The sequence below is a fragment of the Nannospalax galili genome, unplaced genomic scaffold (genome assembly GCF_000622305.1).
Source record: "Nannospalax galili isolate Female #2095 unplaced genomic scaffold, S.galili_v1.0 scaffold612, whole genome shotgun sequence".
NCBI classification, from domain to species: domain Eukaryota; kingdom Metazoa; phylum Chordata; class Mammalia; order Rodentia; family Spalacidae; genus Nannospalax; species Nannospalax galili.
In genome coordinates, this window is record NW_008333388.1 from 1 (window position 1) to 15,251 (window position 15,251).

The window sequence follows — 15,251 nt, forward strand, 5'->3', positions numbered from 1 at the left end:
GTATTACAGATGTGTTCTGTACAAACCGCCCCTTGACTCACAAGGCCCACCACCCCAATACCCTACCTCCGATTCATTGTAGTGGAACCGAAATTCTTTTCATCAAATAAATGTGTGATTTTACCCCCTTTGTTGGTATCTGTTTTGCCCCGAGAACCATGCCTGTGGTCCTCTGAGAGAAAAATTGGATGGACACGTGTAAAAACGACATATTTGGGTATAACGATGAGGAACCTCATCTGGCTTCCTCATCTCCAGAGAGCTTTGGCGGGATGCAGAAGCATGCGGTCTGTACTGGAACTTGAGAAGTTTTGGGTCCTCAGAAAGAGGGACTCGGGGTCGACGGTCTGTGAAGATAGAGCTGCGCTGTCCTTTGAGGGCACCTTGAAGAAAGACAAATCAGCACCCAGCTTACTGTGAATATTCCTGCAGCCAATAGGAAAGAATCCATAGGAGGTGATATTCCCCTCCATCGCTGGTATTTTCATGCCAGCCTTAGATTCGAAGCAACTCTTTAAACCACTGCCTCTTAGACTGAAACTCATCAGGTTGCACGTGGGCAGATGATGCTTACTCATAGAAAGGCTAGGTCCACTGAGGTCCTACAGAGGTGTCTGTATTTAATAGGTAGCACACACTCCAGATTCTTCTTCTTTTCCTTTTCTTCTTCCTCTTCCCCTTCTCCCTCTCATTCTCCTTTATCCTTTCATCCATTTGTTTGCTCAATATCTATGTGTTTTCCCAAACCTGGGACTGAACATAGGACGACACTCTGGCTGGTGAAGCGCTCTCCCACTTGGCTGCATCCCTCGGTGGCTTGTCCCTCTATTTTACATGAAAAATGAACTGCCCAACTGAGGAGCAACTTAGGATAATTACGCTTGCTAAACCCTAATTGGGAGGGCTACATTTAATAGGTTCAAATCAGCGTTGTGTAGAACGGGTTCTCACTCTATCATCCCCATCCCCCACATCTAAAATCCTAAGGGAGGCCTATGTGTTGTCTCCTCACCTCTCTGGGAGGAACCGAGCTGGGTGGCGCCTTGGAGTTCACAGAAATGAGCTAATGAGCTGCAGGCTCCTCCCAGTTCTTGAGTTTACAGGAGAGGATCCCAGAATGGAGACTCCAAGCCCTCAGACTGTGCCATAGATTTGGAGACTTCAAGAACATGGCAGAGTGATGCTCCAGGTACCCCTCTGCTCTCCTTTGTCCCTGTGGGCAGGGTGTTTCCCTAAAGCACACAAGCCTCATCTCCTACAACTTCATATCGCAAAGTTTTGACTGGTCAAATCTTCTTAGCCAATGAGTAGGTAACCAAATCTGCCTTTTAGATTTTTTTTGAATGCAAATTGATATTTAATAATATTAACTTTTGCTGAAAAGTTTGGTTACAGTTACCTCACAGACATTTTGCAGTCATATTCACTCGAGAGGTATTGTTTCTAAGATGTGAATTGCAATGATTAAATAGTTCATGAGTTACGAATGATACATGATACAGTGTGCTGGATAGGTTTAGTTGCTAACACACCTGGGAATAGGGGACCTCAATTAGGGAATTTCCTCTGTCAGACTGGTCTGTGGCCATGTCTGTGGGGCATTTTCTTGATTGTTGAGTAATGAAGTTCACGAGAAAGACCTGACATGTTGAGATCCAGGAAACACCTCACTTATCTTGCCTGATTCCATTTCTACTTTACCCTCTGTGCTGAACAGATTTAGTTCAGTTGCTAACACACCTGGGAATAGGGAACCTCAATTAGGGAATTTCCTCTGTCAGACTGGCCTGTGGCCATGTCTGTGGGGCATTTTCTTGATTGTTGAGTAATGTGACAGGGCTCAGCCCACTGTGGGTGGTGCCACCCTGGGCAGGTGGTCCTGTGTTATATAAGAAAGCAGGTTGAACACAGGCCATGGGAGCAAGCCAATAAGCAGCATTCCTCCATGGTCTGTGCTCCAGCTCCTGCCTCCAGGTTCCTGCCTTGGCTTCCTTTGATGATGGACTGTGCTGTAAATCTAATAAACCCTTTCCTCCCCAAGTTGGTTTTGGATAGAGTATTTTATCGCAGCAATAGGAAGTAATGGGGTTAGATAGGATTCAAGTTTTTCTTTAAAGAATGCAACTCCTCCATTCATTAGAGAACTGAGGGAGAATTAATGACTTCTAATTGATCATGATCAACAACTAGTAATACAGGCTGTCAGAATCCACAGTGCTGGTGTTCCATAATTTGAAAATTTTTTCAATAAATAAAAATGTTTATATTATATGTAGAAATTGTATTTATAGTTAGATGTTTCAGATTATCTGTGGGGTCATTTGGTGACAGGAAGCTGTCCTTTGTCCATAAGTTCAGCATGTGATTGGGAGACATGTTTCCTTCTGCACCAGCAATCTAATCCACAAACAGACAATTACAATCTGGACTCATTGTTAGTCACAGTCCCATGTGTCCTTTAAAGACAAACTTGTAAGGGTATATACCCCAAACTGGAGGATTTTCCCTATTTCAGCAGGCTTGGGCTCCGTAATCCTTAATTCTAGCATTCCTAGAGAGGGCCCAGTCCCCTGTCCTGGTGCAGAAGGACACAGACCCCAAGGTAGAGCTTGAGTTACTGATTAGGAACAGTCTCGGGATTGAACGTGTAGATCCCCCTCCTTCCTGTCCATGCTGTATGTGGACATCCCTCAGAGAAGAGCTACTGCCCAGGCCAGTGCCTTTGGAAATGCTTCCAGTGTCTTTAAGTGAGCAGAAAATGTCAAGCTGTCCTCAGAGCATGATGAACTGGGATCTTCTACAGAAAGGTTGAACTTTTAAGTTGATCAGGAGCTCTGGGGCCATGACTGTGGATCACCTGCCCCACTGCTGATGGCAGAGTTTGATGATGAAGACCTCCACAGTCAGGTCCTCTGTATACACACCCATATGTCTGGGCTTAGCCAGGCTCCCAGGGATGAAGGAAGTCAGCAGAATAAATCTGAGACAATGATAGTCACTTCTGTGGATCCAGGGAGGGGAGATTTGTGCCTTGGAGAAATGGGAAGGGACAAAGCCTTCACTTCCTGAGCTACAGAGAGAGTCTTGGCCAGCGTGAGCTACAGTGGAACTATATGATGCCTCCCAGTTCAACCTGAAAGGAGTCTGATTTGGCTGAGGCTGGAGAGACAGTTCAAGGGTTAAGAGCACTGGTTGCTCTTGCAGAGAACACAGGTTCTATTCCCAGCACCCACATGGCAGCCAACAACTGTCTATAACTTCAGTTTCAGGAGAATCTGACACTCTCTTCTGACTTCCATGGGCACTGTGTGACATGGGTACACTTACATATACGCAGGCAATACAATCTGCTATGACAAAACACTGACTAGCACCAACTTGGGGAGGAAAGGGTTGATTTGGCTTACATCTCCCAGGTCACAGTTTATCACTGAGGGAGCCCAACGTTGGGACTCAGGGCAGGAACCTGGACGCAGGAGCTGGAGCAGAGCCATGGAGGAATGCTGCTTACTGGTAGGTTCCCTGGCCCCTGCTCACCCTGCTGTCTTATATAACACAGGACCACCTGCCCAGGGGTGGCACCACCCACTAGACTGGACCCTCCCACATCACTGAGCAATTAAGAACATGCCCCACAGACATGGCCACAGGCCAGTCCAATGGAGGAAATTCCCCAACAGAGGCCCCCTCTGCCCAGGTGTGTCAAGTTGACACTAAAGCTGTCCAGCACACAATCATACACATAAAATAAAAATAATAAATAATAATTTTCTCTGATTTTTATGAGTTTTTGTGCATTTCATATAATATACCTTAATCAAATTTAGACCCCCTCCTCACTCCCCACCTCAGATAGCCCCCAACCAGATTTCAGGTATTCTGTCATATATGTTAAGCTCTATCTGGTCAAGCATTTGTATCCAGATGTCCCTCAGTGCAAGTTCAGCCACTGGAGTCTAGGTAGCCTATTTGGAGTCACTCCCTTAAAGAAGTCTATACCTCCCTCACCTGGCAGTAATGGGTTGCTGATAGTTCCTTGGCTAGGGATGGGGCCTGCTGCCCATTTCCCCCACATTCTATGCTGGGTTTTTATCTGAATGAGTCATCATGGGTCTTGTACATGGTGTCGACATTGTTGAAGTTCATATGAGCAAGTTCCCCAAGGCCTGAAAGCTCTGTTTCCTATGTTCATGTACCAACCCTGGTTACATCAATCTTTCCAGCCCCTCTTCTGCAATAGTCCTTGAGTCATGGGCGGGTGAGGTTTAGTATAGGAGTCCTGTCCAGGGATAGGACTCTACAGTCCCTTATTCTCTAAAACTTAGCCAACTGTGGCCTTCTGTGTGCATCTCATTCTGTTGTATGAGGCTTTACTGTTGAGAGTTGATGGATATTAGTATTCTCTCTACCCCCGATCCACTATGTTCCATAAGTCTTGGGTGTAGAGGTTCCACTGTAGATGTGTCCCTTAGGGCTAGACATCCCTCAGACATATGTGTGACCAGTTGTAGAACTGTGTTGCAAAAAGAAGCATCTTTGATGAGTGGTGACTGGTATACTTGTCTGTAAACAAAGGATCCATATTTAGCATACAGTAAGAAATATCATTTATCTAGAAACGTGACAAAGACGGGGTTTTTCTGGGATTTGTGATTTCTCCAGCTATATTTATTTGGCTGTATTTACAGGGCCACCCATGACTTGCCCCCCATCAAGAGGGCTTTAAGTCCGATTAGATAGCTGTTGATTATCCTCTAGATGAAAGTGCCACTACTGCACCAACGGAGATAGTTTGCTGTGCCAGTTGTTGTGGTTATTAGGTTCACAACTGCTCTGGACCATGGATTGATTTTCTCCCTTAGCAGCTTGCATAGTATCCTCTAGAACTATGAGAGCTGTTCTTCAGGGAGAAGGCTTCCAGGTCAGTTCCTGCTCCATTGCTCCAAGTCCTGGGTTAGAAGGATGTCTTACCTTCAAATTCTTACCTTCAAGTTCTGGGAGGTAATCAAAGGCTCTGGTAATAGCCTGTGTTATTTTGGGAGACTCTAACCCTGACCAACAACTCAAAGGGAGACTTCTGTCTAGCATTGTGTTCCTTGTTATATGGCCTTCAGGAATACACATGCGCTGATGTTCAGATATTGTATGTGCATTTTCCAGGGGTTTTTTGAGGTAATACATTTCCCTCTGGCTTTTTTTTTCAGTCAGCTAAGCTTTATTTATCTCTCCTCTGTCTAATTGTCTAACCTCCCTCCTCCGTCTCCAGTTTAAGTACCCTCATATCCCCCATTTTTTTCTTAACAATATCTGTCTCCTATTATCCCCCCTCTCTTGAGTTCCTTCTTCCCCTTTGCCCTCCGGTTCCTTGTATGTCCTTCCCTCCTCCGTTCAGTTGAATACCCCCATTTTCTCCCCTGGTAACATCGGTTTCCTATGACCCCTCTCTCAGGTTCTTTCTCTCCCTTTACCTGCATGCTTCTTTTCCATTTTCCTGACTCCTGATTAGTGTTATCCAGTCTACGCATGGCAGGTCCTTCATGTACACGTCACTTAACTGTTTGTCTGAATTGTCGCCAACTTTTTGTCTTTATTTTAATCATTTGTTTTTAATTTGAGAATTTCATAATGTGTATTGAATTTGCATCATGTCCACCCCTCTCACCCCTTCCTCCATCATCTCCCATGCCCCCCTGACTCCCTCCCAATTTCTTGCCCTCTGATCATTATTATTACATATAAATACATACATTTATAAATGTACATAAACATATGTATGTCTACAAGTGCATATGTAACAATAACATTATGTATATACAATTATATATACATAAATATGTATATATATAATACAGCTAGTTATAGTGGTGCACACCTTTAGTCCCAGCACTCAGGAGGCAGAGGTAGGATCTCTGTGAGTTCAAGGCCAGCCTGGTCTACATAGCAAGTTCCAGGACAGCTGGGGCTACAGGGAGATCCTGTCTCAAAAAGATCAATCAATCAATCAGTAATATATATACATGTATAATGTATAATTAACTGAGTTCATTTAGTGGTGCTCATGTGTGCATGTATCTACTTGGGACTGGATAACTTTTCAGAGCTCATCCCTGGAGAAAACTACCTTTCCCGCCATCAACAGCATCAATTGCCTGTAGCTCCTCATTTAGAGGTGCTTCTTTATGGCATTTTCACACAAACTTAGCTGCAGTTGATCACCCCTCTTTTGCCCATCTCCAACCCCACTGTGCTCCTCTACCTCCAGTATTCCTCCTTCCACTGTCCTATCTACATGTATTAATTACCCTCCCTCTTCCTCTTCTGAAAGCAGAGAAGACCACTGAACCCCAGGATTTATCCACAAGAACAAATTTTTTAAAAGACCTATACATTTTGAAAGTGCTAGAGAGCAGATACAAAAGGCCAGGAAAAGAGGGGGTACCCTGGGAGGCTGATCTGCCCCAGTGGAAAGAATGACACTCAAATCCTAAGCAGAAATAGCTGGAAACACCTTTGAAAAACTTCAGTCAAGTTTAGCATATGACACTAAATTAAACTAAATTTCCATCTAAAAGTCCAGGACACTAAACACCTCCTCACTGGCCACTCATGTCTTTAAAATTATGGGACAAAAATCTTGAGTCATTAAGCTGTCTGTCTGTCTATCTATCTATCTATCTATCATCTATCTATCATCTATCTATCTCTATCTATCATCTGTCTATGTACCGATCATCTATCATCTATCGATCATCTATCATTGCTATCATCTATGTATCAAAAATCTATGTATCTATCATCTATCATCTATGTGTCAATCATCTATCTATCTATCATCTATCATCTATGTATCGATCACCTATCTATCATCTATCTGCGTGTACTGCATGAATGTAAAAGTAAGGTTGCTGGGGCTTTGCACCCACATGTGATGGCCATAGGAAGAACTCAGGTGTCTTCCTTTGTTCTCTGACTGGGTCTCTCACTGATCAGAAGCTCTTTCTTTTACGGGATGTGGTACTAATTGTATTAGAAGCTCTTTCTTTTACAGGCTGTGGTACTAATTGTGTCAGAAGTACATGAACAACAGGGTGTTCCTGGACTACAGATTGAGTTCAGATGAACTGATGCTCTCCACATGTATAGGAACCACAGTGAGGACACCTGAGCAAAAGCCTCCATTTGTAGATCGCTAGTAGAAAGAAACGGTGGAAATCCCACAACGGCCAGGCAACAAGAGAAGTGTGAGAACACGAAGTCCATAGTTCCTCCACAAGACAGGAGCCAGTGAAAACAAATCTGAATGAAAGGACTTCCATGTGCCAATACGAACTTTTGAGACACGATGTGTGAAAACAGCTGCAGGCCCTGGAGGCCATTAGAGATCAGATGCAGTCTGGGCCTACTCTGCCCTGTACTGTTCAGCCCTTTCCTGTCAGTGTGAGCTACGGACAGCAGGAGAAGACTTTGGCCTCGAAGGCAGAAATTGCCCACCTTGTGTCTTTTGACATCAATACTTTCTATTCAAACAAGGAAATTTTCCTTTGGGAGTTGATCTCTAATGTTTCTAATGCTTTGGACAAGATTCATCAGGAAAGCCTGACAGACCCTCCCAAGTCTGACAGCAGTAAAGAGCTGAAAATTCACAGCATCCTCAACCCTGAAGACTGCATCCTGACTTTGGTGAACACAGGCACTGGTATGACTAAGCCTTGACTTCATAATTTGGAAACCACGGCTAAATCTGGCACTAAGCTTTCATGGAGGATCTCCAGGCTGCTGTAGACATCACTATGATTAGGCAGTTTGGTTTTGGATTCTCTTCTGCCTATCTTGGTGCATAGAAAGTGGCATGATCACCAAGCATAATGCTAAGTATGCCTGGAAGTCTTCTGCTGGGAGATTCTTCACACTATGTGCAGACCAAGTGAGCCCATTGGCCAAGGTATCTGGCATAGTTAATGGCAGCTGTTAACTGGACATAAACCTAGAGTTATCTGGGAAAAGGGAGCCTCAACTGAAGGATTACCTGGATCAGACTCAAATGTGGCTATATCTGTGAGATATTTTCATTAAGAAATTAATGTTATTAATGCTAATTGATGTAGGAGAGCCCAGTCCACTGTGGGCAGTGCCATCCTTAGGCAGGTGGGCCTGAACTGAGTAAGAAAGGCAGCTGAGCAAGCCATGGGGAGCAAGCAAGCCAGTAAGCAGCATTTCTCCATGGTTTCTACCTCAGGCTCCTGCCTTGAGGGTGTGCTTTGGTTCCCTGGTAATGGGCTGTAGCCTGTAAGCTGAAGCAAACCCGCTCCTCCTCAAGGTGCTTTTGGTCATGTTGTTCATCACACAAGCAGACAGTAAACTAAGACAGAACTAAAATGATCCCCAATCTCAAGGAAGAGAGGAGAGTTCAAGGAACTGGTGAAGAAGCACTCATAGCTCATAAGCGGTCCTGTCACCCTCTGTTTGGTGAGGGAATGAGAGAAAGAGACCCGTGATGGTGGAGAAGAGGAAGATAAGGATGATGGGGAGAGGCCTAAGACTGGAGCTATGGGATCAGATGAGAAGGGCCACCCCTATTCAGTTCTTCCTGACCAATGTATTGCTCCTTAATCCTCTTGCTTTTCTTTTTCTTATCTTTGCCAGCGTTTCAACTTTATTCGTGGTATAATTGACTCTGAGGATCTACCCCCAAACATCTCCTGAGAAATTATCCAGGAGAGCAAAATCTCAAAAGTCACCTGTACATACAGGAAGAAGTCCCTGGACCTCTGAGCTGAGCTGACAGAAGACAAACAGAACTACAAGGAATTCTACGAGGCATTTTCTAAGAAGCTACAGCTTGAAATCTGGGAGGATTCCATCAACCAGGGATGTCTGTCTGAGCTGCTGCACCATCACACCTCAATCTGGAGAGGAGATGAAAACTTCCCTGTCAGAATGTGCCACTGAAGCCCACCTTCCCTATAGCTGGTGCACTGGCACCTGAGTCTGATAAAAGCTGCCTTGTGGGTGCGGAAGTGGAGGGAGGGACAGAGAAATTAGGGCTAACTAGGAATGGCAGTGTGTAGCCTTTTGGTCCCTGAGTCACATTTAATAACCAATCACATAGGCAAGAGCAAAGAGACGGCAGCCATCTCTGCCTTCGTGGAGTGTTTGGAAGAGAGGCTTTGAGGTGGTTTCTACGACTGAGCCTATTGACAAGTACTGTGTGCAGCTCTTCAGGGAGTTTGATGGGAAAAGCCCAGTCTTTGTTACTAAGGAAGACCTGGAGCTGCTAGAAGGTGGGAAAGAAGAAAATGCAGAAGAGCAAGGCCAAGTTTGAAAAGCTTTGCAAGCTCATGAAGGACATTTTGAATGAGAAGCTTGAGAAGGTGACAATCTCTACTAGGCTTGTGTTGTCATTCTGATACATTATGACAAGCTGGACAGCCAACAAGACAAGACTCATGAAGGCCCAGGTGGGTTGAGAGGACTCCACAGTGAGTCGTATGATGGCCAAAAAGCACCTGGAGATCAGCCCCAACCACACCACTGTGTAGACCCTGCAGCAAAAAACTGAGACAGATGAGACCGACAGGGCTGTCAAGGACCTACTCGCCTAAGCTTCTGCCTTGAGGCTCTCCAGACTGACTCCGACCACATCTACGGCATGATGAAGCTAGGCCTGGGCACTGTGCAGATGACAAGAGAGCAGGAGAGCCCAGCGTTGCTGTTCCTGATGAGATCTTCACTGGAGGGTGATGAGGACGCATCTTTCATGAAAGGAGATTACAGTTCCTACTGGAAGCCTGTGCCCTCTGTGCCATCCTGCTCCCTACTCCACCCCCATCTCCTGCTTCCATAACAGGCTTGACTAGCCCTGTGCCACCTACTGATATCTAGAGGACTTCTTTTTCTTCCAGCTTGTATCTGAAGACAGGAAAGGAAGCCTCTCCCTCAGCCTGAAGACAAGACTAAGTGCTGCATATCGTGAGTGTTTTGTCTTGTTTATTTTGTTTTGAATTTAAAGTATGCAAAATAAAGAAGACACAATTTTATTTTTAATGGGAAAATTGGATGGGGCTGTTACAAGGCTGCCGGGAGGGAAGAAAGTGAAGAAAAAGCTCAAGGGAAATCTCAACAGATAGGTGTATGCAGGGCCTTCCCGGTGCTCATCCCCGTCTCTCCCCTCACTCTCCTGTCATCACCCCTTTTCCCTTCAGGCCCCTTTCCCACATTCTTGTCTTTTTGTTTTGTTTCGTGGCCCACTGATTTTAACCCAGACTGTTTGGGTCACCACAGGTTTGGAGCTGTCCATAGAAGCCTGGTACCTTATCAATTGGTACACAATGACTGTCCCTCCTCCAGAACTGATCCATTACCAATTGCTTAGCAAGAAGGTATGAGGCCCTATGAGTCTTTCCCTGATCCATGATTAGATATTGATAGGTCTAATCTTGAGCAGGTCCAGTGTAGACAACCACAGCGGCTGTGCCATCAAGTCTGCAATAGCTGTTGTGCTGGATAGCTTTAGTGTCAACTTGACACACCCGGGTTGAGGGAGCCTCAATCGGGGAATTGCCTCTATTGGACTGGCCTGTGGCCAAGTCTGAAGGGCATCTTCTTGATGAGTGATGTGGGAGGGCCCAGCCCACTGTGGGTGGTGCCACCCCTGGGCAGGTGGGCCTGTGTTGCATAAGAAAGCAGGCTGAGCAGGGGCCAAGGGAGCAAGCCTGTAAGCAGCGTTCCTCCATGGCCTGTGCTCCAGCTCCTGCCTCCAGGTTCCTGCCCTGAGTTCCTACCTTGGGCTCCCTGATGAACTGCATGCGACCTGGGAGATGTAAGACAAATAAACCCTTTCCTCCCTAAGTTGGTACTGGTCAGAGTGTTTTGTCACAGCAATGAAGAACAAACTAAGACAGCTGTCATGCCCTGAAGACAGCATTTTACAGGCCTTCTCCCTGTGCTCCAGCTTTTACATTCTTTCTGCTGTCCTGTGATGTTCCCTAAGCCTCAGAAGGAGTGGTATGAGTGTCTGGTTTAGGACTAAGCACCATCCCAACTGGCATACCAATTAAAAGTGTGCAATTCCTGGTCAGGAGGGAATTTCACTGTACACCTGGGAATATGGAGGTGGGTCTTTGTAACAAGAAGCTGAGGGACACACAAAGGGAATCCTAGTGAGTAATGAGGTGTGAGGGATTGGAAGACACAGTAAGATGGAGGTCCATGTTCCACAAACATTACGAAGATTCATCATGGTGGTCAATTAAGGATAAATTGAATAATTACACAGTGTGTTGCACTTGATTCTCTGAAATAATTTGCTTCATTTAGGCACCACCAGGGCAATTTTCACTACGATGATGGAAAATGAGAGTAAATCGAGGAACAGAGAAATGCCAACAATTCTAACAGTGTCCCCATCAGTTGATTGAGATAAGAAAATGAGTTCATTACGGGTTGTTTAGGGAGAAGAGAAAACTACTGCTGACTTCATTTTCCCCTAGTTGCCAACTCTACATACCAGTCATATATTGTATATTATATATGGCACAAGTCTACAGCAATGTTCATATAAACCTGGGGTAAGAACACTACCTAGGGCTATGGGTGGCTACAGGCTCAGACTAGCAAGGCTCAGACAAAAACCAGGCTTTGGGTAAGTGTATGACTGTGTGTGATTGGTTCAAGTAGAATGGATTAGATGACATATGTAATCACGGGCAAATTCCCTGCTGCACTGAGGCCTGGGGTAAAACTGAGGTCACATTCGGTGAAGGTGAATATTGAGACCTTGTGATGGAGAAGGAAGATGAGCTGTGTCAAAGTGATGCAGTGTCAGAAAGGTGTACCAACAGCTGACAGCCTGGACTTAAAGGACTTTACCAAAATTCATACCCAAGGGGTTCATTATCCTGAGGGGAGATTGTCAGGGTGGATAAAGCACAGCTCATCTCCAAACGACTGTGCCGTTTGCTCATAGGAGCGAAGTGTGAAACTGTCAGTTGGTTTCAACTTCTGAAGCACTTAACTTATATTTCTGTTGACTAAAGGAACTAGAAGTCTTTTCAGTATGTTCTGTTTTCTCATTCACTCCATCTTTTCTCTTTTTTCTCTCTCCTCTTTCTCCTCTCTTTCTCTACCTCTGTTCTTTTGTGCTTTCAAATATTTCTGATCCACTCTCAGACACCTGAAGTCTTCATTTATTAGCCCAAGTCATGTTCCCGTAGCCTTACCCCATCCTTTCTCCTTCGCTAGCTGTATCTTGCTTTCATTCACATACGGTCTGGAGTTACTTTATATTTTGTCTTTGAATTTGGTCTGTTTGCGTGTATTTAGTCATGTGCTGTACACCCTTTTCTTCACTGTTAGAGCTTGTTAATCTACTGAGTTTTGTGACAATTGTGAAAAGCCTTTTTTGTTTGCTTTTTGAGACTGGGGCTCCCTGCAGCCCCAGCATGACTGGAATTCACTATGTAGACCATCCCAGGCTGGTCTTAAACCCACAGAGGTCTGCCTGCCTCTGCCTCTTGAGCTCCGAGATGAAAGGCATGCATTAGCATGGCCAACGTTAAAAGTATTTTAAATGAAGTTTCTTATATGTAAATAATTTGAGCTTGAAAATGTCATAAAGCCATTATATTTGAGCGTATTTGAAGACAATATTTATTTTTATTGACGAGGTAAACAGAGTCTGATTAAAGAGCTGTCAGCAGTATGAATATTCTATTGCTTTAGAGGCAGAAACTTTACTCCAGATACTTTTCGTGGTTTTACTTTATCTTGGACTTGATGGGTTCTTGGTAGTCTGAAAAGATAACTGGCGTTGGAATCGGCACAAGAATCCACCACAATCGGCAACATTTCCACCTTCTTTTGCAGCCACCGATTTCATCTTCTATTAGTTTACAGACGTCTCTTCTGCAGGTGCCTTCCAGGTTGAGACAGTGAGTTTCAGAATTACCCAGACCACTTCTTACTGCAGAGAAGACAGCCAGGAAAATCATTAGCTAAGTACGTGGATGTAAAATCATGAACATGCTTACATTTGAGGACATGGTAACTCTGATACAAGTGTCTCTCTATGAGGAAAAGGAGTCAGATAAGAGATTACAATTTAGCCACTTCTTCCCCCTCACCCACATTCCGTCTCTCTCCTCTCCACACAACAGCTCACCGATTCACAATCTGCTGCTTGTTTTCCTGGTAAATACATAAGAAGTCTAGCTTATGCTTCAGATGTGACTTTGTTAGAAATCAAAACGAAACAGCAAGGCTATAAACAAAGTGGATGCCCTACGTACGTGATTACTTTGTTATATTATTTCTTTACACAGATCCACAAATATTTGCAGTTCATTCACCAAGCATTTCTCTTCATTCTCACAGAAAAGTGAAAGCGGTAGGAAGTTTCCCTCATTTACAGAGTTTACATTCAGTGGTGATGTCTGACCACACAGAACCAGAGTGATCAAATAATTCAGAAAGCGGCAAATTCTTTAAACAAAATAACACAGAAATGAGCCAGATGTAGCCTGGAGAGTGGAACTGATAAGGTGGACAGAGATCGTTTTCTTTTTTTTTTTTTTCCAAAGAGAGGCAATTTTTAACACGTTTTTCCAGAAATAACTTGAAGCAGGTTACATAAAAAAATATATACAATGAAGCTTAAGGGGGCAAAATAGGACTAAGAAATCAAAGACCAAAGGGCTTGCCAACATGGGGTTTGGTGGAATAATGATGGTTTCCACTTTTTTTTTTTTTTGGAAAATCCTAATGAGTTTATTGGTCTTGCTCACAGAGCATAGGATGGGGGGTTATTTACAGAAGAGTGGGCACCCCACATTTACAGGCGCACTAGAAAGCCCACACTCAAATATAGATCCTGTGACTTCCTAACAGCCACATAAAATGGCAAGAGAGGAGCCTCATGGCATGCTCAGCTCATATACCCTTAGCCCCTCCCCCACATGCAGCTAGGTCGACTGATTGGGTGGGAGGGGTAACTGACTCCCCCCTCAACTCCTTGACAAGCATGGGTAGATGGTGTGACTATAGCTTGCTGGCATAGTGGTCAGAGGACACTTCCAGTTAACACTCCACCCTTTCCTCTGGCTCTTACATTCTTTCTGCCAACCTCTTCTGAAAAAGTCCCTGAGCCTTGGAGGGGGTGATAGGTGTCTGATGATCTTCCTCCCATTGTGGTGAGGCACTGAGCTTTCAGGTCTCTGCATCATCTGTTTTCCATGGGCTGTTGGCCCATTTCAGTGGGATTCCATCTACTATAAAAACACAAACAGCAAGAAGCAAGAACATCTAAACAGTGGCTGCTGTAATAACTTAACCTGTGGGTGTAAACACGAATGCTTGGTTGGTACTTTAGCAGGTGCATCACATCCATCTAACAAAACAGTAGCTTTGCAGTGACTTCCCACTGGGCCCTATTTTCTCCCCTGCCACAGGGGGTTGGCCTGATCTACAGTACCGGATGTGTGTTCCACCCCTAGGAGCGGGCATTATATTCAACCAAAAATTTGCCTGTTGTACAATTAGATGTGCCACTGTTGCACCAGCTGGAACATCTCGTTTGGCATGTTGATAGTGCAGCATGCAGGGTCCATCACTGAGCAAAATTACAGGGGCTAGTTCTCCCCCAGCCATCTGCATGTCACCTTCTGGTGCTATGAAAGCCAGCCAGCCAGCAGCAGAGAGTTTCCATCTTAGTTCAAGCTTGATTTCTCCCTCTCCCATACTCACATCATGCAGTGTCTTCAGCAATAGGGTTTTACCGTCCACTTCTGGTATATAACCAGCATTATTGGCAATGACCTTTATTGTTTTGGGGACCTCCAGGGCCCCTCTGGCCAACAGCTCATAGTGGGGCAACCCACTCCTGGTACTAGGTTGATTTTCAACAACCCAATGGCTTCTGGAAGGGCTTTCTTCCATCCCCATAGGATCCCTTTCGTGCTTAAGGCTTTTGACCAGCCTTTCTATAAGCCAATAGAGCAATTGGAGAAAGAGTACAGGGAAACCCTCCCATTCACAGTAGCTGCAAAAAAAAGTAAAATATCTTGGAATGAACCTGACTAAAGACATCAAAAATCTCTACAAAAAAAATTTAAATCTTTAAAGAAAGAGATTGAGGAAGACACCAGAAGATGGAGAGCAATTGGAGAAAGAGTAGCTGCAAAAAAAGTAAAATACCTTGGAATGAACCTGACCAAAGACATCAAAAACCTCTACAAAAAAATTTAAATCTTTAAAGA

General features: G+C 44.6%; 1 protein-coding gene and 1 pseudogene across 1 annotated transcript; one reads left to right on the forward strand and one right to left on the reverse strand.

Annotated features, from left to right (window-relative positions):
- Nucleotides 1-188: 188 nt before the first annotated feature.
- LOC103730010 lies at nt 189-9,844 on the forward strand (annotated as a pseudogene).
- A 2,911-nt stretch (nt 9,845-12,755) lies between these two features.
- LOC103730012 (beta-defensin 109) lies at nt 12,756-12,989 on the reverse strand. Its single transcript, XM_029561102.1, has one exon. It carries the CDS (start codon nt 12,987-12,989, stop codon nt 12,756-12,758), a length of 234 nt encoding a protein of 77 aa, XP_029416962.1.
- Between the last annotated feature and the right edge of the window lie 2,262 nt (nt 12,990-15,251).